Raw genomic sequence first — 25,498 nt, 5'->3', positions numbered from 1 at the left:
ACCATGTGATACGTGTGGGTGAATTTCTTGTTTCATAAGTACATTTCTATTACTTTTCCCACAGAGATTAATTGATGTCTGTGCTGTTTTGTGTAGCACTTAGAAATATTCAGTGGTGAAATGTTGTGTGTGATTACAATACCAACAGGAATGATGCTGTTTAAGTGCACCGTGCAGCTCTGACACTTGCATCATCATCCCGGATTGAACGACTACACTGTTAGAGCTGTGCAGACTGTGTTACTCTCCTGAGGTTTTTTTCTCCAAATGTGCTGATTGGAGGTGAGACTAAACTTGATCCTCTTCATACTTATTGAGGCAGAAGTCTAGAATTGCTGACACTTGTTGTGGTAACTGCCCAGTGTTAGTTTAGTTACATAATCCCCAGTCAGTCTTTACTAGTATACACCAAATTGCTTCTAAGTTCCATTCAGTGAGTTTATACCTTGAGGGAAATGTGCCCCCCCTCCCCCATCCCCATAATAATGGTCGGCACAGCTCAGTGAAAATGATGTCCACACTTGATTAAAGTAACGTTTGAAAACCGGGGCCCCTCTGTAACTTAATGAGTGCACGCTGACATCAAGTTAGGAACAAGTAAAAGAGACGCCATTATCATCTGAGGACTTAATCATCTTATAATTGGATTGTATGGATAAAGCTCTGTTTCCATTTTAACCACTTCCAGAGGGGAGTCTCTGTCTTTGCGGCGAGGACAAGATAGTCTTCACTGGGTTTTTAAGTACACAAGGACAGTCTGGGGCCGGAGTTGATGGGATCAGTAAAGATGGAGCCATCAGATGCGAACCATAAATTCAAAATAACGATCTAAAAGATGCTGCAGTGTAATTGATGTAAAAATGCTTATGTGATTACTATCGCATGTTATTGGATCCAAAGTTAAACTTGTAAGGCTTTGTATACAGTCTAATATCTGATAATGGAATCCAGCCTTCATTGCAAGCATTCCCTGACCAAGATCAATATAACGCAGCACGGATGACTCCTGATTGTATGGGAATGGTGTGCCTCCTCTGGCAGGGAGCCTTCATGCTGGACTGGATTTCACAAGGGAACATTTTTCATCATTAGCCTCTGCCAGGGAAACAGTGCTCCAGTCAACCCCTGGTCCTCCTATAGGCAGCGCATGATAGATGTTTAATCACACGCAACCACACGCTGCCAGGACAGGCACAAGGGAGCTTTTAGGAAGGTGTGTGTGTGTGTGTGTCTAGGATTAGGGATAAAGCTGTGGTCCATGACCATATAAAATCAACATCATGAATTGTCATGCTTTTCTGCTGATGTAATCCTTTCCCATGTGTGAGCCTGTGTGTCTGTGCATGTTTCAGACACAAGTCCAAGTCCTGCCTTTCTGGTTTATTGCATGAAATCAGAATAAAGGCAAAGAAACGGAAACGTACTCTCACTCCAAAATGTCAAAAATGTCACCATTTTAAAAAACCTTTTTCTGAAAGTACATTAAATAATTCATTCATGCAAAGCTATAGGTGATTAATAGCTGCACCCATATTCATTTTCACAAAAGTCATAAAATTGTTTTACACTTGGGATACTTTAAATTTTAAATATATTTCCTTTGAATACAGACCATTAATAATGCAAATAATGTGAAGCTATACCAAACAGTATAGCTAGTATAGGACTTTTATCACATCCAGTCAAATGTGAAAAGCAGATTTGACCCCTGTTGAGTTTGGAACCTTGAGACTGTAGCGGCTCCCCGCTCAACGCTTCAGGATGTTGTAATACATTAGATTTCATCATTCTTTGAGTGGGACTAGAGTCACACCCACTTGGATTTACCAGTGAACCAATGCACTTTCCCACTTTTGGGGTGGAAAGTCGTGGTCATTTATGCTCAGCTCTAACTGCAGGCACTTGCCCAATGACCCTGCTTCTCCCAGCAATTTGTCCTCCAGTCATAGCGTCAGCATTAAGAGATGAATGGTCTTTGCAGACCCTCACAGTCTAATGCCACTGAACAGAGGAATTCCTTATTTCCCCTCTCAAATGAGAAACTTTATAGTGAAATGTTTAATGACGGCTAATCTTCCAAATGCGTCCATGCAATCAAGCTGATAGTCTGGGTGTAATGACCGGCCGACAATAGACAAGGAACACATTTAAAAGAAGTGCAAACTCTCTGATTTGGCCAGGTTATTAAGGTCACATTTTTATCACGACCTTAACAACTGTAGGTGTCAAGTTTCTCAAGCATCTTTGATGTGCATGTTATTAAATTATTGCACTCTGTACCTCTTTGTTCCAAAACAGGGGAATTAAAGGAAAATGACAGTCGCCAGAGGCACGAGGGGGTCTGGCTAAAATCAATTGAGCCAGTGATTCCCTTCTGTAAATATTATTTGTAAAGATGGTATTCGATCTTTCGGCAAAGGGAGAACTAGTTAGTTGAGTTGATCTGCAGAGCTTGTTGCGAGCAGTTTCATTAGGGTGCTGATTTCCTTCTCCATTATTGCACAGATGTTTCAGCAATCATTTGTTCGTCTGTGTTTTACCTTTACAGCAGGGTCCTCACTTCCCCAGATATCATCTGTATAGATGGCATGAGGTCTTTCCACAAATGAAGAGCAAAGTTAGCCAAGATAATCTGCAGCCGTTGGTTGAAGCAGTTTTTCTTTTTTTTTTTACTGAGCATCTCTTCCATCTTTGGCCTGGGTTTTATTTACATGTCTTTAAGACGGTCGCTTTCATGTCAAGTCAGGAAACAAGACACACTTTGACTGGATATCAAAGGTCAGCATCGCCTCTGAACCATGACCCTTGATAGCTGCCATCCTCCGACACCCACACCCTCCCTGTTGCTCCTGCCAGACAGCGAAAGTCCTGCTGAATGTGTAAATTAGCCTGCTGGTAAATGCTGGCTGTTGGCTAACAGGGCCTGGGAAGGGAACGCGACCCCCGCTGTAACTTCAGAACAAAAGAACAGAGCTATGGCTTCTCCCATCTCTGTGCAGCCGGTCCTGTCCAACAAAGAAGGGCTGAGAATGAACAGGCGCTCCAGGTTGGCAGAGAGCCACTGAGAGTCCAGTCAGGGAGGGAAAAAAAATACAGAGGCTTTCTCATATACATCAAGCGCAGGGGAGGGAAAACTACCTCAAGTTTATTTCTGTTTTCTTAGTATTTGCTTATTTTCTCTCAGGATGACTTTATTTCCAGAAGTAGCTCATAGCTTCCTTTGTCTTGACTTGTTTGACCAACAGTCAGAAATCTGAAGAGCAACACAAATACTGTGGTTGACTTCACTAGTGACAGGTAACTCTACAGTGAGAGCAGGGAATACAACTAATACAGTGAGCTAATATAAGGTGTAATAATGATGTTGCCAACAACATTCCTAGACTACACTGAAGACCTGTTAAAACAGTATGTAGTTGAGTATTTTTCACTAGTTTTAGATGCCGATTATCTGTTTAGGTTACATTTGTGTCTGCTACGTGTTCTACATCTTAACACGTCAATAGATGAGCAGTCTGGGTGAAAAAAGGTCAGAAGCCCCTGCATACATAAATTATCCTAATCCAGCATAAATACCCTCTAAAACTTTGCAACGCTGTGGGCTGTTAATGTCACATTATGCAGCGCAATGCAAATTTTCCAGGAATTTCCACCTGGAATTTCCAGAAGCTGCTGTGAGCATTAGACAGGAGGAAAAAATTCTAATCAGGCTGCATTATTAGGAGGATGTAGGTATTGTAGGTGCATGAAGAGTGTGGAAATGATCTAAAGTGAGCACATTTAGGAGGCGATAAGCTACTCCTCCATTATTCCTTCGATAACATCCCAATAAGACCATCCAGACATGCACTCTGCACCACCGCAGCAACAGCAAAGCCTCCTGTGACTGGTTATAGCTCACAAATTCAATTTGCACACTGGATAGTTCTGCTGGGATGTTGCAGATGCAGGAGCTGGAGAAACATAAAAGTCCCACCAGACTCTTGTTTACACGGCGGCTCTGAAAGCTGATTTCACTTTTCCTTTTTTTTTTGTAACATCTGTCCTGGTACATTCATGGAGGGAACAAACTGCACAGTAATTATTTGACTTCTTGGAGGAAAAACCTGGAATGTGAGAGGTTTAGATTCGACTATTTGTGCAGTTAAACTGGAAGTCCATTCACACTGTATTGAATAAAAGCTTTTTTGTTTGAATAAACTCAGTTATTTTAAACACAGGACTGTATTGAAAAACCTTTTGCACAGAGCTTTTATGGCAGGTTGTTTGTGTAACCATATAAAGAGTCAGTTTCTTTGAGACTCCACAGCACTTGTGTCATTAGTTTTAACTATAATTCAGATCTGCCATCAGTTACATAATATGCTTGTGCCTGTAGTGTGTCAGAACGTAGCAGGACGCCGGTCCCACGTGAACGCAGCAACATCTGACACGGACTTTTGTCTGAAGGAAATGGGCCCTTGTTTATTGCTGTTTACACAACCATGTACGGAATGTAACAACACAATTATTCCTTATTATATTAAACTCATTTGAATACCCTGATAACATCAACACACATTCTTCCCAGACCTCCTCCCTACACAAAACAGACAAAGGCTTTTTGGAGGGTTTTATCTAAATGAGTGGATGTTCAGCTTCACTGGGCTGCATTGATCGCTGTTATTAATGCAAATTACTTTTATCAGAAAGCCGCCTGCTGGATTCAGAGGTAAAAAGAGGCATTCCTCTTCTTTTCTTTGAAATGCCCCCTCTTTGGATCCCTTATAGGTAGGGGTAGAGTGGAACACGACATCACCAGTACCCAGTCATTTATTTGAACGTATAGCACACATAGGTGTGTTTATAGTGGAATGTATACATGCCACTGGGAGGGACGGGGGTTGGGGGTTTTGGCTGGAAACTGCTCTTGACTGGGCAAAGAAAATCGAGGCTACCTCTAGAAAGAAAAACATAGTTATGAAAACCCTTGATTCAGGCTGTGTCAAATAAAAGGTTAAAGTTATTGTGACTAATTTGAGTCAGACATCAATGCTAGAACACTAATGTCAGGTGATCGGAGTGATGAAGGGGTTCCTGTTCTAAGGTTAGAGACCAAGGATGTGTTAACAGTAGCAAAATTGGACTCGCATGTCACAGATCTTCAAGCAGGCCCACGAGAAATTGTCCAGAACGTTCCACGACAAAGTAGGCTTTGTTGAACTTGAGGAGGGTCAGGGTAAAGCTCCAAAAGCAGATGAGGGGCAGAATAATATTGGGAGTGATTTACATATACGCAGAAATGTCAGAAAGTCCAAATCAAGATGTTCTTTCTCGACAAGCATATCCATCAGGTGGTCCATGCAGGTGCAGGTGCCGGATTACTTGGAATCATTTGGCTGTGACTGCCAGCGTATGGCATGCAAGTGGACAAGATCAAGCATCTCCACGGCATGAGCTCTATCACCCAGGAATACTGTGCAGGTGTGAGAAGAGCATGGCACACTGTTGTGTGTGAAGTGATAAGAATGGGGGGGGGGGTCAGAGGGGGAAATCTGTCTAGCCTTATTACTGACTGGTTGGAATAACTCGTAATAGAAGTGATTCTAGCCAGATGGGGTTGCCTGTCAACTGCTGAATAAACTCTGCTGTGCCAGACAGTGTCTCAAAAACAGAGACACATTCCAGCGTGATGCCATCATTCAAGGAAGTTGTTGATACGGAGGGCAACTTTGGTAGAGTGCAATCATGCAGCAAGATCTAAATGTGCTCATATATCTACATTTCTCTGAAAATGCAGAAAGGGAAGTAAGCTCACTGCCTTACATTCACTTTTGGGATATTAACTGTCTGTAGGGACACACACTCTGATAAAAGCCATTTCCTGTTTAGAATCAACCCCCCCACCCCCACAGTTAAGAGACAATTAAATATGATATCATCATTTAATGAATGACAAAGTTAATGTCAATTAACTTGAGTTTTATGCAATAGGAAGGTCCTCATTTGGGATATTTTACATCAGCATTTTTGGTATAAAAATATCACCTCACCCTACCAGGGTCTGAACTCGACCCGCAGGCCACTTGCAGAAAAGTGCCGTTTTAACCAAAACATCAGTGTGTTCAAGTGCGCCAAGTGGGATTCTTTCATCAGCCTCAACAAAACATAGAGTGCAACAAAGGAAAGCACGTGGGGGAGTGGAACTGTTATGGATAAGGGCAGTGGTGGAGTAGTAGCCAAATTAAAGGTGCTTTCAGAGGTTAACAGCTGTGATAACCTCCAACTGCTAAACTTTCAGTCCCCAGAGAAACACAGTTTAGTCCCAAACACCAAAGAAGATGCCAGGAAATGAAGAATGGAGCCATGTCAAAAACCTAAAGCTAACTTCTAATCATTTACCATTTATCAGCTGCCTGCAGAGGAGACAGGAGCTCATGGGTAATGGTCTAAAATTGAGTTTGCAGCCTCGTTTTCCCCTGCGTGCAAGACGAAGAAAGGCCCAGAATACTGTAATGCACAGGAAGGAAGGCTCAGCTGTGACATGATGGCCATCTTCAATCTCATCAGGCATGCCTCTTTGTCTGGAAGCATTTAATTTGATAGAGGCCATGATCATTACATTCTTCCTGTTTACCCTCCGAGGTCTGCATGCATAATCTTGCTGTGAGTAGCGAATGATTGTTTGAACTGTCAGTCAATAATCCGATTCGACGGAATACTTGACAGATTGTGAGTTCTGCTAGAGGGATCCCACCAGTTGCAACATCCCTTGATACTTCATTCACAGTAAATGGGATGGAGGCAGATCAGAGCCATTTGCTTGGGAGATGTGATTAATACAGGGCCAGCTGTGACTGCTGAAATAATGGTTCCTTAAAACACTGAGAAAGGTCTGATAAAATTCAAAGATGGTGGAAGTGGAACTAAACTAATAAGGCTGACGATGAGCATCCAGCTCTGCGGCTGCCGCCATGTTCATGTTTTGCTTCCTTCTCGTATTAAAGGTAAAGTAGAAACAATGTCGCTCACAGCTTTTCCTTTCCTTCTCAGGTGTCTTCGTCTTGTGTTCCAGTGACAAACTATGAGCTGGTAAGTAACAATCATTTTGGCCTTATTAGGTACTTTGTTGCACAGGATTTTTGCAGCAACACGTTTGGAAAGTAACAGTTTCTATCAGCAAGGTTGTTATTATTGAAGATAGAGGGCCATTATCTCGACGCCTCCTGGGACAAACTTGTGATTAGGGGCTTTATAAATAAACCAGGCTTTTTAACACGTAGACCTGCTGTTAAGTGTGGCTCAAAAAAACCCCATTTAGACAAGATAATAAAAGTCTGTGTGAACATGGTGTCGAAGATGTTTTGGGGAGGTCACACTAACATTGAAGAAAGTGAGAAGTAGTCTGACTGTGAGGCCATAAAATATGCTTTGCTATGTTTCCTTTTTTGGTATTGGCATTAAAGCAATGTGAGAGTTGGATGAAATTCACTCACTTCTGTTCTCATATGTTGCGTATTTAAATGGTTTGGGGTTCACGACAAACCAAAGCAAACATCTCCTGCACTTTTCTATTCTCACGGTGAAAATATGTGTTTTAAACGACCTGTTTTTCTTTCTTAAAAGCTGCCCTAATCAAGCAAGAACATGTTATTATCCCCTGCAGATGGTTTTGCGCCAGATGCTTTGCTCACGAAGACGTTTGTCTAGCGTGTGCGTTCGTAAAGGCTACGTTTCCTGGGCATTGTTTAAAGGTCTGCTCTTAACATGAGTCGGTGGATCCTTGAACAGGCACCACACAATCCTGCCTTCCATATGTAAAAACAAAGTTTTCATTTCATTAGCTGAACTCAGAACCTGTCAACGCTGCTACAACTCAGCCGGCGGCTCCAATATTTTCTTAGTCCACTTCAAGATGCTGCCAGAGGAATGAACAGGCCCTTAATAGGAAAGCAGAGGAAAGCATGTTTGTAATTGTAGCTCTTTAAATATGGGCTACAAAGAAAGTAGAAAAGAATTTCTCCATTAACCCATTTTCCTTTTGCATTGTGGGACCTATATTACCTGACAGCAGAGAAACAATCTACAAAGATTGGACGCTGATTGCAATGTTTTAGGCTGATTTTATGGAAATTACATAAAGATTCTCTCTTCTTTATTTGTATGAATTTTGTAAAAGCACCTCACGGGACCCGGTTTGACCCTGTTTGCATGCCTGTGCAGCACCGCCCTGTATGAACACACATACCTTTCCCCAAAGGAACAATCACCGTCTTGTCTGTCCTGTCTCTGCAGCCGACCAATTACATTCTCTGAAAGGTGAGGTCAGATAACAAGAAAGATGATGTCCAAACATGACAGTTTGTGGCTGAGAGCTCATTTTCTGAATTCTTGGGCTAATGTTGGTCTTCTCTGTGCAGTGATTAAATCCACATCCACACTGTTGGAGCTTGTGTTATGTCATTAATAATGGAGACATTTGGGGAAGTTCTGAAGGCCACCTGATCGCAGCACACTGAATGGGTTAATGATTTTATTCATGTGTCATCATTCTGCTGTGTGGACACGTTTGTGGCTCCGACTCCGATGCTACATACTTATGTGTTGATGTGCTCGCATCGATGCGAGCACGGTGGAGCAATGCTCAAGATGGAGGAGCGTGGGCGGAAGCGCTGCTCAGCCCCTTGTTTGGTGAATTCCTTCGCTCGGTGCCTGAGAGCAACGTGATTTACGGCCACAGGCAGGTACGTTCTGATGATGACCAAATATTCACCAAGTTTAAGAAAAAAATGTCACAAAGAGAAATGATCCATACATTTTACTGAGAGAACAGGTTCAAAAGCTGTCATATGTTTATGTTCTTTAACCATATATGCTTAGGAATTTAAAACATTACATGTATTAATGCAGTTATAAGTGATTAATAGAGTGTTTGCCAATGAGTCATTAATAATAGCCATTAGCATGTGCATATCAACTTCAGTAGTTGGTTTGCTTCTCCCTCAAGCCATAAACATGTTTTCCTGAATGTCATATCACCATTTAAAACATGTGAATAGCCACACTGTAGGGCTGATTGTACTACTGCAACTTATCCTAAATAATACAGAACATATAAGATATTAGAAGATCCCATCTATTATTATGTGTTACAAGTGACTGTCTTCAACCAGTTCTTCTGGGATGTATGCTTTATGTTTTAATTCATGCTGGTAGCGTTCTTTGTGAGTCTCCTCAAGGCCAATCATTTTAGTATGGAGGAAAAAATCCCCCCTAGAAAGAAAGCACACATTCCGAAATAAAGCTTTGCACAACTGCAAATCAACCATAACACCTACACTACGTCAGCTGGATTTTTCTGGGCTGAAAGTGGGGAAAGCAGTCCAGATTATGGCTGAGTAATGAATGACTGCGGGGCAAAAGAGGTCTAGATGTGGTCCAATTAGCACTGTGTTTAGAACCACACATAGTTCACTGATGTGGCCTTTATTACGCTGTGTATACAAGCGCCAAGCAGGCATCCTGTAATAATATAGTGTATGATCCCATCTCAGTGGGAAGGTACCAGCTAGACCACAAGCTATGTGCTTAATATTGAACCAAGATGCAGGCGTGTGGCAATCTAGCATTATCAAGTGTATATCCTAAAATATTACGCAAGACTTAATGGTGCTTTATTAGAGATAGGATTCCTCTGCAGGCATGCTCTTGTGGATGGAAAATGAGCTGTGGTTATTACAGTCAACAGTGATCAATAAGTAATGATAGCGAGGAAAGATCCTGTACTTACATTTTAATTAAATGCATTAATTTCCATCCCTGCACTTTTCGTGGTTTGCAACATTGCCGTCGGTCTTTAAATTCTTCTCCGTTTGAAGCCGTCACCATCTCACATCTCCTCTAGTTTCTGTCATAACAAAGCCTGTTAGGTTCAGTAACACCAGACATTTGTGATCGGAACCGTTCGGAGCTGCAGCTCAGAGGAAACTGGTAACCTGTGATGGGGAGATGCTACAGCAACAGACCAAAACACAAAATATAAACCTCAACATCATTTATGCCTCACTATTGAAGTGAGAACATTCTGGCTGCACTGTTGTTGTGAGTATTTGTGATTAACATGGCTCCATAATGTCTGTTGGTACATCAGGGCCATATAACTTCTTTAATTAGTCATTCTGCCACATTTTCAAACTTATATTTTTCTGTGTTTGTGAGTATAAATAAAGTTTGGGACCTTACTCAGCATCCACTTTATTTATCTTTAACACGCCTTGGACGTCTCTCGGTGCATGTTTTGATTGGCATCAAACCCAACTGATGGTGACTAAGGTAGAAAATGGGCCTAGATGTTAAACAAATAAGGTTTGAAGCAAACAGTAAGAACTGCAGTACGTGCAGAAGTCACGATGAGGTTTATGAAATGAAAAAAGTTTTTAAAAAAAAACAAAAAAACTTGGCATCTATCATGTTTGTTGTGCAGCCTGCATGCCAGCCAAAATGTGGCTGCAATTTGGAATGTAAGCAGATGAAAAACCCCAAGCATAGGTTGTGTTTAAACAAACATGGCCTTTTTAATGTCATTATTCATATGCATTCACTAGGCCAGCGGAATGACAACAATTCATGTAATGAAGAACAGTAACATATAGGCACAGATGGTCTAATGTTCTTTATTATTGCCATATTAGGACATACAGCAGCAGCATACCTCAGCCAGTAAGTTGAGGTAAGAGATTTGTTTGATAGCACATGGGTGTGACGGTGCAGATGTTACATATACAGCGTTAAAGCGGTGAAATTCTTTAGTCACATGTTGGAAAAGTCTTTGATTACATAACAGTATCAGTAGGAGCGAGGACGGACCGAGAGCAGAGAAGAGGGCGAGGTGGTTCAGGGTCACAGACTACTCAGGGGTCTTTCCCACAGCAAAGCCAGCATCCACTCCCTCTCTTCGGGGCCTGAGAGATCCGAGGCATTTTACTGCCCCCTCCTTCACCAAGAAAGGGTGGGAGGGGGGATGAGTGCAGACGTGCACGTAGAGAAATCCTCAAGAAACGAAACCTGGATGGACACAAGGCTGCCCGCCCCCTCCTACTTCAGGACCATGTTTACATTTCTGGGTCCAGGCTGTGTGAATGCTGCAGATGATGACGGCGGAGCATGAGAGAGAGCCAGCTGTGTGTTTGTGTATACTCCACATACAAATCCATGCAAAAACAGCTTGGACTAGAGTCTTTTTTAATTAGACTGATTTCAATCAAAAGTACAAATGAGGGGGAGTATAACATACAGTGAACGCAGCTGTTCCTTTACACATTTATAGTTTTCACACGCTTCCCATTACACAGTGCTTCATAACTTTTTAAAATCACTGACTTGCCTTAAGCTGTGGAATTTGGAATGTATTTGCACTTTTAACACATGAGTTGAATTGTAGTGTGTATAGTTTCCACTGGTCGGCGCTGTTGGGCATCAGCTTAGCACCTATGATGATGTGTTAAGATATAGACAACTGTCATCAAGCTCTCATCAGATGTGGTTAAAATAACTAATCTGGTATTTCTACCAGATTTGATTGTACTACAGATATCAACTCTCTTGAGGGTGCTCAAACATACAGTTTCAAAAAGATTTTCAGGACATTCTAATTGAAATCTTTGATTGTGCTACATCAAGTTCCTGTTTTTATTGAATATTCATTTGAATCCAGCTTCACATTTGTTCTACATAAGGAGCATAAGGTGAACACTAATCAAACGAAAGAAGGGTCCTCTTATGAATATAACAAAAACACCGACTCACAGCGGAGACAGACGTGGATGGACTCCCTGTCTTTCATCATAGCCACACTCACACACCCAAAGTGCTGATTTTAGCTTCTCTGCTTCACTCCACTGAGCTGGCAAGGCCACGTCAAATGGGCTGTGTGTATATTTAGCCCAGGGTCATTTTCCGTGTGTTTTTTCCTTTACAGTAATGTGTTGTTCTTATAAGAGAGCAGTGCACGGGTTTGTCAGGCAGTTTCATGCATTCTTCCATGTGAAATTACTTAAATTAGGTTCTAAAAATACTGAAAGTATTTCTTCAATAAAAAGAAAAGAGATTTTTGGTTTTATGTCCCAGTCTACATGGTTTCCAAAATGACTGCCTGAACCTTAGAGAGGGTGGGAATTAGAGCTGACTGGGTCTGTCTGGGTCATGACCCCAAATTAATGGACACAACATTTGATTGATAGCTCCCAGGCACAAGAAGGTGTCGGACAGAGCGAAAGGTGGGTGTGTTAAGAGAGATTATGTGACATAAGTGAAAGAAAAGGGGGCCGTATTAATCTGCTGAAACGACACTTATCGCCACCTAGTGTCGAGGAGGAGATCTATTGCTCAATTATCTCTGTTGCCTTTAAACTGGGCCAAGGACTGAATCCTGATGAGACGCCAAAGTAAGATTTTGATCATAGCTCGATTAATCCGTGCATGTAAATGTAATGCACAATGTTGCCCAAACTCAGAACATCCTTCAGAATAAACCACTAATGACAGAAACTATTGGAAAACTTTTTAGTTTTGTCTTCTTTGGGCTTCTTTACTTTCGTAACTCCATTAACAGAACAACAAAACAACATGATCATTGAATAATTCGTCCAAATCTCACATGTTTTACCGGACACGTAAGTGTGATATAAGCGTTTGTTTGCAGAGGGAAGACATTGGTTCCATTTTCAGTCTGAGCACAACTGGTGATTAAGCCTGAAGCTGAACTGGACTAGTTTGGGTGCTGCTTTTCTGCTGATTCTTAAACTGTTGCTTTAAGTTCATGAAACATGTACTCATTGGAAGCACACTCCTTTCTATGAAGTTGTCTGTAAAATGGCAAAAAATGTCAATCCCTTTGACCTCATATAGAGGAGGTTCAGGAAATTTTGCCTTCAAACATTTTTGCTGAGACGCAGCTTCTCAGGCTTTTCTCGGGCAGGATGATACTTTCTCTACACACACACACGCACACGCACACACATTCATTCACTCAGTCACGACACTTCGACCATCTGGCTGCAATTGCACAAAGCGGAAACTCTCATGTGAGGATATATCACTGAGAGAACTGTTGTGTCTGTTTTTCTGGGTGTACACATAATGGGCTCTATTTGTGTGAAAATGCCTGCGGCACCAAATGTTGGCCCCTGTGTGGATCCACAGGCTGCATTTAGAATTTCAATCATCCGTCCGCTGTTTTCTTTATCTCCTTCATTCTGTGAACTTTGTTAAATCAAGCGTGCATACACACACACACACACACACACACACACACAGATTGAGAGATACCAACTGAGCAAAATTAAACAATTCTAAGATGGTGTCATGTCCAAATACAAATGACTGACAGAAAGATCTGTCTAGACACGTGAGTTAGTGCCGTTTGGAACTAATTCCATTTTCTACTGCAGTAACACCTAGAATGTGAAGCTGTGAAGCACATGCATGCTCGTGGATGCAATTAGAAAGACTCCACTCCCTAAAATATACCATGCATAGGCAAAAAGGTGATTATTTCTACCCTCCTCCTGGGAACATGCTAATCCCAGCTCACCTTTCTATTTTCTTTCTCCATTATCCATATTGATATACAGTAGATGCAGAATGAGCTTCCCAACTTCTGCTGGTATGTGTAAATAAAACTTATCCATGATGGATTTTTATTCATTATTATGTAGAGAGTTTCTTGCTTTCTAAAAAATAAAAACAGTAAGCTATGTGCTCTGAAGAATGTGGCCTGTATTTTCATTGTTAGTTGGTATGTTGCTCGTGTTTTGGTTAAAGTTACGTTAATTTCCTGGCTGGCGGTTTACTTTGGGTTTATTTTGGATCAGGCACAGCTAGTAATTTACCTTATATGCTTACTGTTTATCTTCCACAAAAGTAGACTACTGCAGGGAGGCTGTTTTACTCCTCCAGGCTTCTGTATTTAGCAGGAATTCTGGGTGTTCTGTAGGATAAAGGATAAGTGTGTTGATATTTATATTTTCGGAATGTTTCAAAATCCCATAAAAATGCCAAAACCAACACTGACACTCCTAACAAGTGCTTATTTCTCCATCCCACAGGGCTCCCAAAACACATCAATTATGCTCTTAGGTACACTGGGTGACCTTTTTTATGTGTGGTTTATTTTAACTCCCCTACACTGTCCTGTCCCTCAATTTATCAAACTTTTATTTTTCAATCACTGAAAATACGCGGCCTCCCAGTAAAGGGACAGTCCTCCCCAGTAAGAGAATGGTTTTTCTCTGAGATGATGGAGGGGAAGTTAAAGAGAAGGAAAACACATTGTTGCTTAGGGAGGTGAAAGGATGGACGTGCTCGCACACCAGCGTGATCCAACATCCAGAATGCTGATGGAATTTTTAGGAGTGTTAAGTTGAGGCACCAGATCCTTCAAACATAAGATGAGCCCTGGCATCATCAAAATTTCATTCAAACCTTAAAAACACCTACGTTTTCCTCATCATTATCTGATTTTATGAGAATCTAGATATGGAAATTCTCATTAAATGTTCAAGGATAATTTATTACATAATCATTACACGTACACAAAACTACCAAGATTACTGCTCAGTAAATCAATGTCGTACATGTACTCATTACTATAGAGTCCTACTTTATGTAACGATGTCTAACTTATGATGTATAATAAAAAGCACCATCAGTCATTCTCTTCACCATCTGCTACATGAAGTTTGACTGATGCGTTCAAGATGCTTCTGCTTGAAAGTTTTAATTCATCTTGTAGTCACGGATGCGCCTTGTCTAAGTCTGTGATGAGCCAAGCCCACACAAGCGCATGAAGGCAGGGATTTCTCTGATCTTTCTTCTTCGGCTCTCTGCCCTCAACCACCCGCTTCAACTTCATCTAACTCCCTCTTAACCACCACATCTGTCCATCTACCTTAATTAGCTTTTTTAAATTTGATTGCTGATTTTCGATACATATGCGACCATTCTCATGCTCCCTTCTCTTATCTTCTGTCCCAACGTCAGCTTTCGTCTCTCTTGGCTCGATCCTCTCTCTCTGGTCATAGCTGTATATGGCTCTGGAAAAGAGAGTTCCATGGATGGACTCTGCTTTTGGCTATTGCAGGGAGACTTGTCTATTTTGTGTAAATATTTGCACAGAGGGATTATAGATGGTCCCACGCAACCAAGGTGGGGCTCCACTCTGCTCCAGGCCACATTAGGGCAAGGAATGGTGCTGAGAGTAGCTTGGACATAGAATGAAAGGAGATGAGGCAATGACATACTAAAGCAGTGGGTTTTTGAGATGCTGCAGGTTCTGACGCCTCCTTTGTTCTCCTCTGTCTTTTCTAAACAGGCACCAAGCAGCGACCTTCCTCTCAAACATGTGGACACCATGGTGAGTGCTCTTTTACTTCAGACTTTGGTTGTGAACAAGATGCTCATGATGTCTTTTTGATGTGGCATCCATCCATCCATCCATCCATCCATCCATCCATCCATCCATCCATCCATCCATCCATCCATCCATCCATCCATCCATCATAAGCATAAATATCGATATCAAATCCATAATGAATCACAGTGACTTCACCACAAAAAACAATCAATCAACAAAATGCATTTTAATTAATGTTCTTTTTAAATGAAAATGCATTTTGTCCACAAGAAAAGGTGGGGAACAAATGAAAATATGAAATTATAAAAAGAAATAGATATGTATCAATCTAGATAAGAGAACATCAAAAACAAACACTAAGAAAATCATGGAAGGAACACCGGAAACCTAGGCTGCTCAAGATAGATGCTAACTCGCAGTGGAAACATTCTTTATAAATAAAAATAAACATTCATGGTTAATGTGTATGTTTGAGGACATTATTTCCTTTGTTTTCATTAGGAGAACAGTTTCCTCCTTCAGTTCCTCTGGCATGAAACCCTGTAAGAGCTTCACATCACACAGCCTCATGTCATGGTTTGGTGGGACGGCCGCGGCCTGAAACAGTGATTACAAGGCTCTACTGTCAGCCTATTGCATGTATCGGCGCATATACACTCTGCACATGTTGGAGGAGTGGATGTCTGCACGTGTGTGCAGCTGCTACTGACTGGTCGTGGGCATGTTGCTGTGTGGTTACGTGGTGATGTGTGGGAGGAGTTTGGCCGCGCCCAAGAGCTTCAAATCATCGGGATGATTTGTCTTATGACTTTATGAGCTGCTCTTGCCTTATTGGATCGTGGATCTTGGTCTTGCTTCCAGTTTTTAAATATTAAATAATGAGAAATCAATGTACCATTAAAGGCAACTTTATTTACAAAAGGAAACATGCAAGGATCTCATGATCGCTGCATATTACTTTAATAATAGAGTGACATTTAGAGTGACATCACCGAGCTTCACACAGTCGTAGGGTCATGGTCAGCTGATTTGTTATTTGTGTGTGTGTGTTTGAGTTAAACCCCACGTGTTTGCTGGAGGACACAAACAGGATTCACTGTTGGAAATAAACTCCAAACACACAAATCTGAAGGGGAAGGAGAAGGAGGGAAAATCTGAATATGAGGGGAGATAACGTGATGGGAGGCCGAGTGGGAGGGGGAGGGTGGCCAGCACGCAGTCAGAGAGAGGGAAAGCGAGTGAGCCCAGAGCATACAGAGGGACAAGTCAAGGAACATCGTGCAGGAGTCTGGTCCGAGTTGGAGTATGCAGTGGCCCGCAGCCGGCAGACGCCCAAAATAGAGCCCTTGTGTTCTTTTCTCCTCTTGCTGGGAGAGGAAAGCCACAGACTTCACAAAGGAAACTTCACTACCAGACAGAAGAGAGGGAGAAGCAGAGGGAGCTCTCCAGTGATGAACCAAGGAGGGTCTTTGAGAAGGCGGCTCTCCTCTTTGAGGGCTTCATGGCGATGGAGTACGGGCTACCTTTTCAGGAAGGTACGAGAGAGGAGCTAGCTGCTAGACGGTTGGATGGATTGAACGTTCTTTCGTCGCTGATTTATATTTCTTTGTTGCGGAATCGGCTCTCTGTCTCTTTCTCAGGCTTTAACCAGCCCCCCATCATCCCATGCCCTGACCTCCCTCCCTCTCTCCTTCAAGCTGTACTCTCAGATGCTTAATTTGACTGCTCTGCTTGTAAAGTCAGCCTCCACAGATGGTTTTCATCTAGGAACAGGCCTGTTGGACCCCCCACTCAAGATCTAAACTCCCCCTTCTCCTCCCGCTCCCCAGATTCACCCGCTATTTTGCCTCTTTTTGTTTTTCCCAACACGCGTTCTAAAAGGAGACCAGCACCTTTTATGATTATTTGGTCCTTCTAGGTGACATTTCCTGCGGCATTTCCTGTTTTGGATAAGTTGCATTCAAATTGTGTAAATCTTGCAGTTTGTTCTTTATTTCATAACAAATTTAAGGAAAGATTACTGATGGTATGTTAATGTTGTTTGTAAGCCATGCAGGATCACACATGGTTTCAGTTTTACAGCCACAAGCCAGGAAGTAGTTTTGATGATTTTGTGCAGGAGAAATCGCATTTTAATGTCAAAACTATCACAATGGATCGAATGAGCATAAAAGCAATGAAGATGGTGGCAGAGGTTGCTTGGCATTCTGACCACAAGAAACACAACCTCATGAACTCTTTTATCTCTCCATCATATGAAAACACTCCAACTGCGTTAGATTGCTGGGACGTAACAGGAAGTGGAGCAACATTTAACTCCGGATACGCAGTTTGTTGTATGGTTCTCATAGTTCAAATCTCAGTAAAGTACAGAGCTTCAGTGCAACCGCAGAGAAAGTTTGAGTCTTATTACTGGTTGTAGGTTCATTATGACGCTTTGATTTTTCCAGATGGTTGTGCTTTAACTTGCCATAAAATGCTTTGCGCCCTCATTCAGACTAATTTGAAAGAAAGGCAATGAATTAGTCATACAATATAAATGCAATTGTGGAGTCTATTGACAATTCTACAAGTGGTAGAAATATGGCACACTGACAACATTTCTCAGAATCTTTGCCCAACAGTCAGGATGTTTATTTATTTATTTGTTTTTTGAACAATAAGTCTTATTTCCCTCTGCATGTGCTGCCTCAGACTCTGAAGCCGCTCTTTTAGGCTGTCTGGGTCATTTATCTTTGTCCTCCTCGCCACTCTCTGCACCTTATAACTGCTCACAACATGCTGAATCGTTTAACTGAATCACAGACAGGAAAACGGGGGATTTGCTTCGTGTTGCCTCACTCAGGTCACAGAAGTGTGATGTTAAAGGAATGGAGCTTAGAATCTATGAAACCGCTTTGCTCTGTCATGATCTTAATGTATATCTTTTATATATTATTAGGGCCCTAAAAAGGATTTTCCCCAAGAAAAGTTGTGAATATTTTTTTAAACTGATTTCCACATTATTTACTGCCTTATTTTCTGTGCATCAGAATGACTCAGCTTTTATTCTGACTGACAGTACAAATATATTCATGTAATTCGAGCATTTCGATAATGTTCATTTATATCTTTTTAAAGTAGTAACTTATTTCATCAGGCTGAAGTACATCCTAGATGATGCACCACAGAGTGAAAATACAGGGTTCTCTGCTCAAACAAATTTGCTTATAATAGTTGGTTGTGATCTGCAGTTGCGGCAATCACGCACGGTTCGTCTGGATGGTTTTATTATTATTGAGCCGCCTCCCTCAGAGGCACCTCAGAGAATAAAGTGGGTCCGTGTTGTATCCCTGAAGAGGCAGAAGACATCGATGAATGCCTTTACAGCTTAATTCCCTCCTCGGACTGCGAGCTAGCAGCTGCTTTTTCGCTGAAGCAGCATGCCACTCACAGCTCTTATTTTCAAACCTACAGGCCAATATGACTTGTTGGGCTGTGGGAGAGAACCCTCCAACTGGAGCCTCTCCCCACAGAAATGTTGCTGGCAGGGAATTGAACCAGAATGTTATAGAGGCACATATGAATTATGTGCCAGGTAAAACACTCCAAAAGATTGACAGCATGGATGTATTACAATATTGAGAACATGAGGCTTAATGAGCATCCTTTTTATGGACTCTATAGGCCACTATATCAAAACAAATGCCTGTCAAAGAGGATTTAGAAGTGGGGGAAGCTAAGCCCACTGAAGAGTATGTTGGTAAGACATTTACCATATACCTACTTGGTTTTATGTTTAAATAAGTACAGCTTTGTGAAACATGCAACCAGCAAGTTTTAGTGTATTTTCTAGGTTTTATGACTCTCTGGCAGGCAGAGGAGGCTAGCAAACACCCAGTTATGATCCAGACAGTTGTGATTAGTCAGCCCTATGAGCACTAATGGGTCATGATGGAACAGTCCTGCCCTTCCCCTGTGTACATGTGGCCCAGACATCTCAGGGGAGTCAACAAGTCCACATGAACTTTGACCCTCTCCTCCAACTGGGCTGTGGGGGGATTCAAGGCTGGTGAGGCATTGTGGTGCCAAACGGAGTCACTCATCTTTAGCCACCCAGCTTTTCCCTCCAGTGGTGCCATGTGACGCATTTAATGGTGGAACTGCCAGTGACATCGTGTGAAAGTCTGGATGAAAAACCAAAAAATAAATTTTGCTTGACACATTTTTTTGCTCAACTGTTCCCTCTCTTGTAGTGAACATTTTTTATTCTCAATGCCCGTTATCTTAAATATGTCGGGTACTGGCCATAACCTCATAGATAAGAATTGGGGATGTATTTGTTGACCCTAGAATTATTTTTAGATTTGCATCTGAACCCAGAGATGGCTACAGTGAACTTGTGCCTTTCTATGTGAATTTGAATCACCCTTGTTAATGGATTGTAAATTATATGCATATTTTGCATGATGATTTTGTTTGTTTTGCAGGGCTCAACAAAATCTTCAAAGAGCGTGGATTCTCGACGCAGACCATCGAGGTAGGAGCGCTTCCCTCTCTCTCAAAGTTTCCCATAAAAGTCTTAGAATTACTGTAGACTGAATTAATTTGGGAACTAATCTCCCTGTGAGAGGTGAAAGAAACAGGAAGGCCGACCTTCTGCATCCACTACCACCTTCAGGGTAAACTTGAACTAAAACAGTTTACACGTCACATGAGATGTTGCCCTGCCAATGGCCTAGGCCTCCGACTGTTTTGCTGGTCATAAAGATAGCAGGTATCATCCCCTCTCGTCATTCCTTAGGGAGTCAAAGTTGTTGTACTCCTATTGTGTAAAACTTGACACCGCAGGTCACGCTGAAGCGCCGTGTTCTGCTTGAGTTTTAGAGTCGATGCAAGGTTAGGAAAATATTCCACTTCTGACATACCATGACAGATGTGCACTTGGGCGGAGGAATTGTTTTATTTATGCCCACATAAGGCAGAAATCAATGGAGCCTTAGGGTATGATCAGCTATAAGTCAGTCAAATAAGGTTTTAAATCAAACCAGCAGTCCAGACATTTTTCTCTATGCCCACATGGGTTTACTGCGGGTTCTGTAAGTAGCGGTCGTGGAAAATGAATGAATGGATTGATGGGTGGTTTTTTTTCTTTTTGCACAATTTTGCAAAGATTTTGGTAGCTGTTGTGCTGCAGCTCGACTCCTAAGATAGCGAGATACTGAAGATTTTAAAGTCATGCTGAAACTGGGATCCCCATTTAAAATGTTATAGATGTGCAATTAGTCCTGGTGGTTCACATTCAATACTATGAAGTACCCTGAAGTCTTCTGTTTTTAGAGCGACTCCGGTTACCTGATAAAACATTCCCACTCCAGAATTGGTGTTTCTCCAAATGAGATCACGGCTCAAATTGAGTGTGTAGTGATAACGTGTCATCCATCACACGCAATAAGCAAGAAATAGAGCAATCGCCTCATCTCTCCAGCTGATGAGAAGCAGATTTGTGGCGGGCCGGTCAGCGCACGCCAGTATATCTGGAATCTAACCAAACCGCTAGACTTTAAAGGCCCCATCTGCACCTGGAGGTTTAAGGTGAAGCTGGGATAGAGAGGGAGAGAGACGTGTGTCTGGTGAAGATGGAAAGAAGAGATAAACTAAGAGGTTGATTCACTGAAAGTAAATATTTTATTTAAAAAGATCCAATCCTCTGAAGACTTCAAAGTAAGATTTTTATTTGCAGCACATATGAGAGGGCATATATAATCTACAGATATCTTCTCCCTCACTGTGATGAATAAGTTCCAGTAAGCAGGTTCTGAGTGGCTCCAGATGTCCAGTCCTCACTAGGTTACAGAATGTGTACAGTGAACATGGACGGCGCTTCGCTCCCAGACGGATGAGCAATTTCCTCTGAGGCTGCTCACAGCTGACAAATATGGGAAATATGCTGCCGTCTGAACAGTCCGAGGCTGCACACCTCTCCCATAACGTCTGGGTTCCCTGCCCCTGTCTGATACCCCCGTCCTGTCTGAAATATGTCACGCACATTTTATTCCAGTTATAATGAAAATACTTGCATTTCATTAATTACAGGGGGGTGGGGGGTGGGGGGGGTAGAAAATATTGTGTACCTCTGGCATTATTACTTTGAAAACTGAAAAGGTTGATCATAGATCAACATGAAAACACGTTACAGGGAGTGTGATGATCAGTCAGATGTGCTGAAACACAAGCGCATGTGTGTGAATCACATGCTGCATTACTTGTGGCTATTCCACAGCCACGGTTTGAGCCCAGCAGGAGGCCTCAGCTCTGTTTTCACACAGCAGATCTGTTGATGTGCAGAATCGCTCAGTTGAGAATACATTTCTCCCCTGTTTGTCTGCAGGAGCACGAGTCTGCTACAGGCCCTGGATGAGAACTACGAGCTGGACCTGATCTACATCACAGAGAGGATCATTTCTGTCTCCTTCCCCAGCAGCGTGGAAGAGCAGAGCTATGCAGCCAACCTGCGGGAGGTTGCCTCCATGTTGCGCTCCAAACACGGCCAAAACTACCTGGTATGTTTTTTCTCTGAGTCCATCGGGAATAAGACTGATCCTCCAGGCATTAACTTTGTTGACCAATCATTATAGAAGTGAATATGATCTCGACATGAAGGACATTTCTAGTTACCAGTATTAATAGCAATAAAACAGTCAGGCGCAACAGATACTGAAAGGCATGACATGATTTTCTCTGTGTTCTGCTGCTCTTTATTTGTCTGTTTCCTTTTAGCTCTTCAACCTCAGCGAAAAGCGTTCCGACATCGGTCAACTCAATCCAAAGGTAAACCACTCGACCGCCTCTCTGGGCTGGGCTGATCTGAGCTTCAGTCTGACTTTCGGGCTGTGTTGTCTCTCAGGTGTTGGACTTTGGCTGGCCCGACCACCACGCTCCCGCCCTGGACAAAATCTGCAGCATCTGTAAGGCCATGGACACTTGGCTGAGCGCAGACAACCGTAACGTGGTGGTCATCCATAACAAGGTGCGTGTAAGACACAAGTGTGACAATAGACAGCAGAGGGTGCTCTTATGCTCTTCTTGGGAACCCCTCCCCAATTCCCATGAAGCTGCAGCATGTTTTTCTCTATCTGTCAGGGCATTTCCCCTCCCACACGATCTCTTTCAGGCTGGAGTGTTTGTGTTTCGTTTGTTTGTTCGTTCCTTGCTGGACAAAGCTTATAAAAACACAAATTAGGGAGTAAGCCCCGTCACCCATCATGGCTATATAAGCTTATTTTCAAGAGCAACCAAAATAAAGTGAACTGACCAAGGTTATGCCTAAAATTAGACGCATCACATTATACTCATGTGGCAAACCACACTGATCTCTATAGAAAAACAGGCACATCCCAGTAAAACCAGTAGGCCCAGTGGTATACCTGATCATTTTCATATTAGCTCCACAGTGTTTCTGATTAATTTTTGCAATATAAGAATAAGACATCACTTCCTGGAGCTCAGTGTTCCATTCCAAGAAGCTCCCACAGGGAAGCTACAAACAAGTAGCAGCCATGGCAACTGCTGTTATTTTTCTTGCAGTTGAGTAATGCTGCTGAGTGGAATCTGGGCCTGTGGTGGTCACTAAGGAAGTTGGGCGTGTTGGGTTTCCACATGTCATCAAGCCATTTCCACTGGGCTCCACGCTGCTTAAGCAGCTGATGTGGAACACGGTGATGCTTGTTATGAAGTTGGATAGATGTGTGGGTGCAGCCGAAGACGGGTCTGTTGCAACAGGAACATGTGCAAACTCCACCTCCAATATCCAGTGTTTTATATCAGCTACAGAAAGAAATCCCCAATATATTTATGATTGATGGGACATCTGTAAGTCAACCTTTTTTGCAGCCATTACTGCCAGACCTTGGGTGCATTCTTTAAACCTCTCAAAGCAGCACTGACGTGCCCCCTGGGGTGAAAGCGGTCTTCAAGGTCTTACAAATATCCTTTATGACATCATAGTTTTATGTATGCTGAAAAGTACCAGTTACAAATTAGGTGAGTGAATGGACATGGAACATTTACTGCAGTTAGGAAGTAAATAATGAGCTGACATTTACTGTGAAGGTCAACAGCAGAAGTCACATTCAGTTTCTGTGTGTACAGTGCACTTGTTAATGTGCATGTCATAATGATCTCAGAACAATGGTCACAAAGGATATTTTGATTTAATCAGGAGAGGTGAACTGAATATGGAGCTAGTTTTCGTATATACACGGGACCATTATTTAATCAGTAGTGCCTCTTCCTTGTGTCTGCCTTGGATCCTGTTTTGCACATTAATAGAACAGTAAGATCTAGAGGTGTATAATAAATCAAGTGGTTGCAGGAGGTGCTATATTAGCCTCATTTACAGTGCAATTAAAGCGATCCACAGACAAATGCAGCCTGATGCTCCTACTGTGCTCAAGCCTATAACTTTATAATAGTCTCAAGTTTTACACTGATATATATATATATATGCTTCTAATATATGCTGTATACATGCTTATAATGCTTATAACGTTCTGATCTTATTTGTACTTATTTATTCTATTTCTATACTTTGTAAATACAATTTCCTACACTACAGTTATATTAATCCACGTTTAGGCTGCTACTACAATTCAATTTCCCTACGGGGATGAATAAAGTACATCTTGAATCTTATTAAGTGTGGTCATGCAAAAGCAGCTTTTTTATTTTTATGCTTCTATGCAGTGATATATAACATTGCAGGAATGTAAGTTCAGTAGGATTTCACTTGAAATGTCATCCTAGATTGGATGATTAAGTCTTTATTTGACTCTTGTTTTGTTTCCAGGGCAACAGAGGAAGAACTGGGGTGGTGGTGGCAGCCTACATGCACTACAGCAATATATCAGCCAGGTAGGACTTTGAGACACCCGCACAGTTGTAGCGTGTTTTCAGGAGAACCAATCAGACAAAGAAAGGTCAAATCTGCCAGGCAGCAGCGGTGAAGAAGGAGGTGGGAAGGAATGAGAGAAAAGATAAAGCAGCATTTCTCATCACAAGACTGAAGCCCACATGCAACAGCAGAGATGTGATGAAGAGATGAAGGTCGCAGAACAACCGGCTCATTTCAGGCACCAACAATTCTGAGCAGAAAAAAAGCTCACTACCCACCAGATCATAGGACTCAGATTATAGGTGCTCACTTTCATTTTATTGGATTTTTCTTGAGTTCCCTCAGAAATAAAGAGAACATTCTCTTGGAGAAACCAAGCAGGCGGAAACTGCGGCAACAACAGGAGCGCATGACCTCCACTAGTCTGTGAAAGACACTGATTTTCCAGGGAAGAATTAACACTTTATCACCCCAAGAAAGAAATCTCCGATATCTGTTATCAGAGATTAAAGTAGTATCATGACTCAATTCTGATGTACTGAAGCAAACGTCTAGTGGATCTGGCTGCACCCACTAGACGTTTTCTACGACTACGACTTTTGTCTCAAGTTTTACACTGATAATTAGTTTAATCAAGTTTCCTGAATAGGTAATTAATTGGCTGAATATAATAATCAAAGACTTAAATGTTTAAACGTATTTAATTTGCTTCCAACCGTGTGGCTACATTTAAATGATTACAATGTCAACCATACTGTCACATACTTGTGTGGCCAGTGTGTTTATATAGTCCAGCATGGAGGATTTAATCACATGTAGTTTGGATGCAGACTACACTAAAAAAGGAGTGTGTCTTTGGCTTGCTGAATTGTTGAGTGTTTTGTAAAGCATCTCTGTGGAGTGTTTGGTTTGTCCACTTTGGGCTTCTGAGGAGGATTCTGGTAATTACACAGTAAACTGGTCGTCAGGTCAAGTCAAGTTTATTTATGTGGCACGTTTAAATATGACCAGCGTTGCACAAAGCAAGAAAACAATATACTGCACCAAGAACATGCAGCAAAATACAAAAAACTCCAAATGTTTACCATCCACAAAAAACCGACCCAACGGGATTCAAAAGCCAGTGTAAATAAACAAGTCTTCAGCTGAGACAAAAGAATAAGCTGATCTAATGTGCATGGGTAAGTTCCATTTTTGGGGGGCAACAACTGAGAAGTCTTGACTACAAGTATGAA

General features: G+C 41.9%; 1 protein-coding gene across 13 annotated transcripts in view; it reads left to right on the top strand.

Annotated features, from left to right (window-relative positions):
- Positions 1-25,498, top strand: part of tns1b (tensin 1b) — a 95,618-nt gene that overhangs the window by 42,630 nt on the left and 27,490 nt on the right. For 6 of the 13 annotated variants that reach the window (XM_029851163.1, XM_029851182.1, XM_029851158.1 and 3 more), the window contains 7 exons: positions 7,033-7,071; positions 15,350-15,391; positions 19,861-19,910; positions 21,762-21,933; positions 22,151-22,201; positions 22,278-22,400; positions 24,219-24,283. In XM_029851163.1, coding sequence (XP_029707023.1) covers positions 7,033-7,071; positions 15,350-15,391; positions 19,861-19,910; positions 21,762-21,933; positions 22,151-22,201; positions 22,278-22,400; positions 24,219-24,283 — 542 coding nt within the window. Of the gene's footprint in view, positions 1-7,032; positions 7,072-15,349; positions 15,392-16,554; positions 16,927-19,860; positions 19,911-21,761; positions 21,934-22,150; positions 22,202-22,277; positions 22,401-24,218; positions 24,284-25,498 lie in introns of those variants that run through there. The other 7 variants (XM_029851175.1, XM_011612375.2, XM_029851172.1 and 4 more) reach the window with 2 other exon arrangements.

Source organism: Takifugu rubripes, chromosome 1 (assembly GCF_901000725.2).
Source record: "Takifugu rubripes chromosome 1, fTakRub1.2, whole genome shotgun sequence".
Lineage (NCBI taxonomy): Eukaryota > Metazoa > Chordata > Actinopteri > Tetraodontiformes > Tetraodontidae > Takifugu > Takifugu rubripes.
This window is presented reverse-complemented; position numbering and strand designations above follow the sequence as displayed.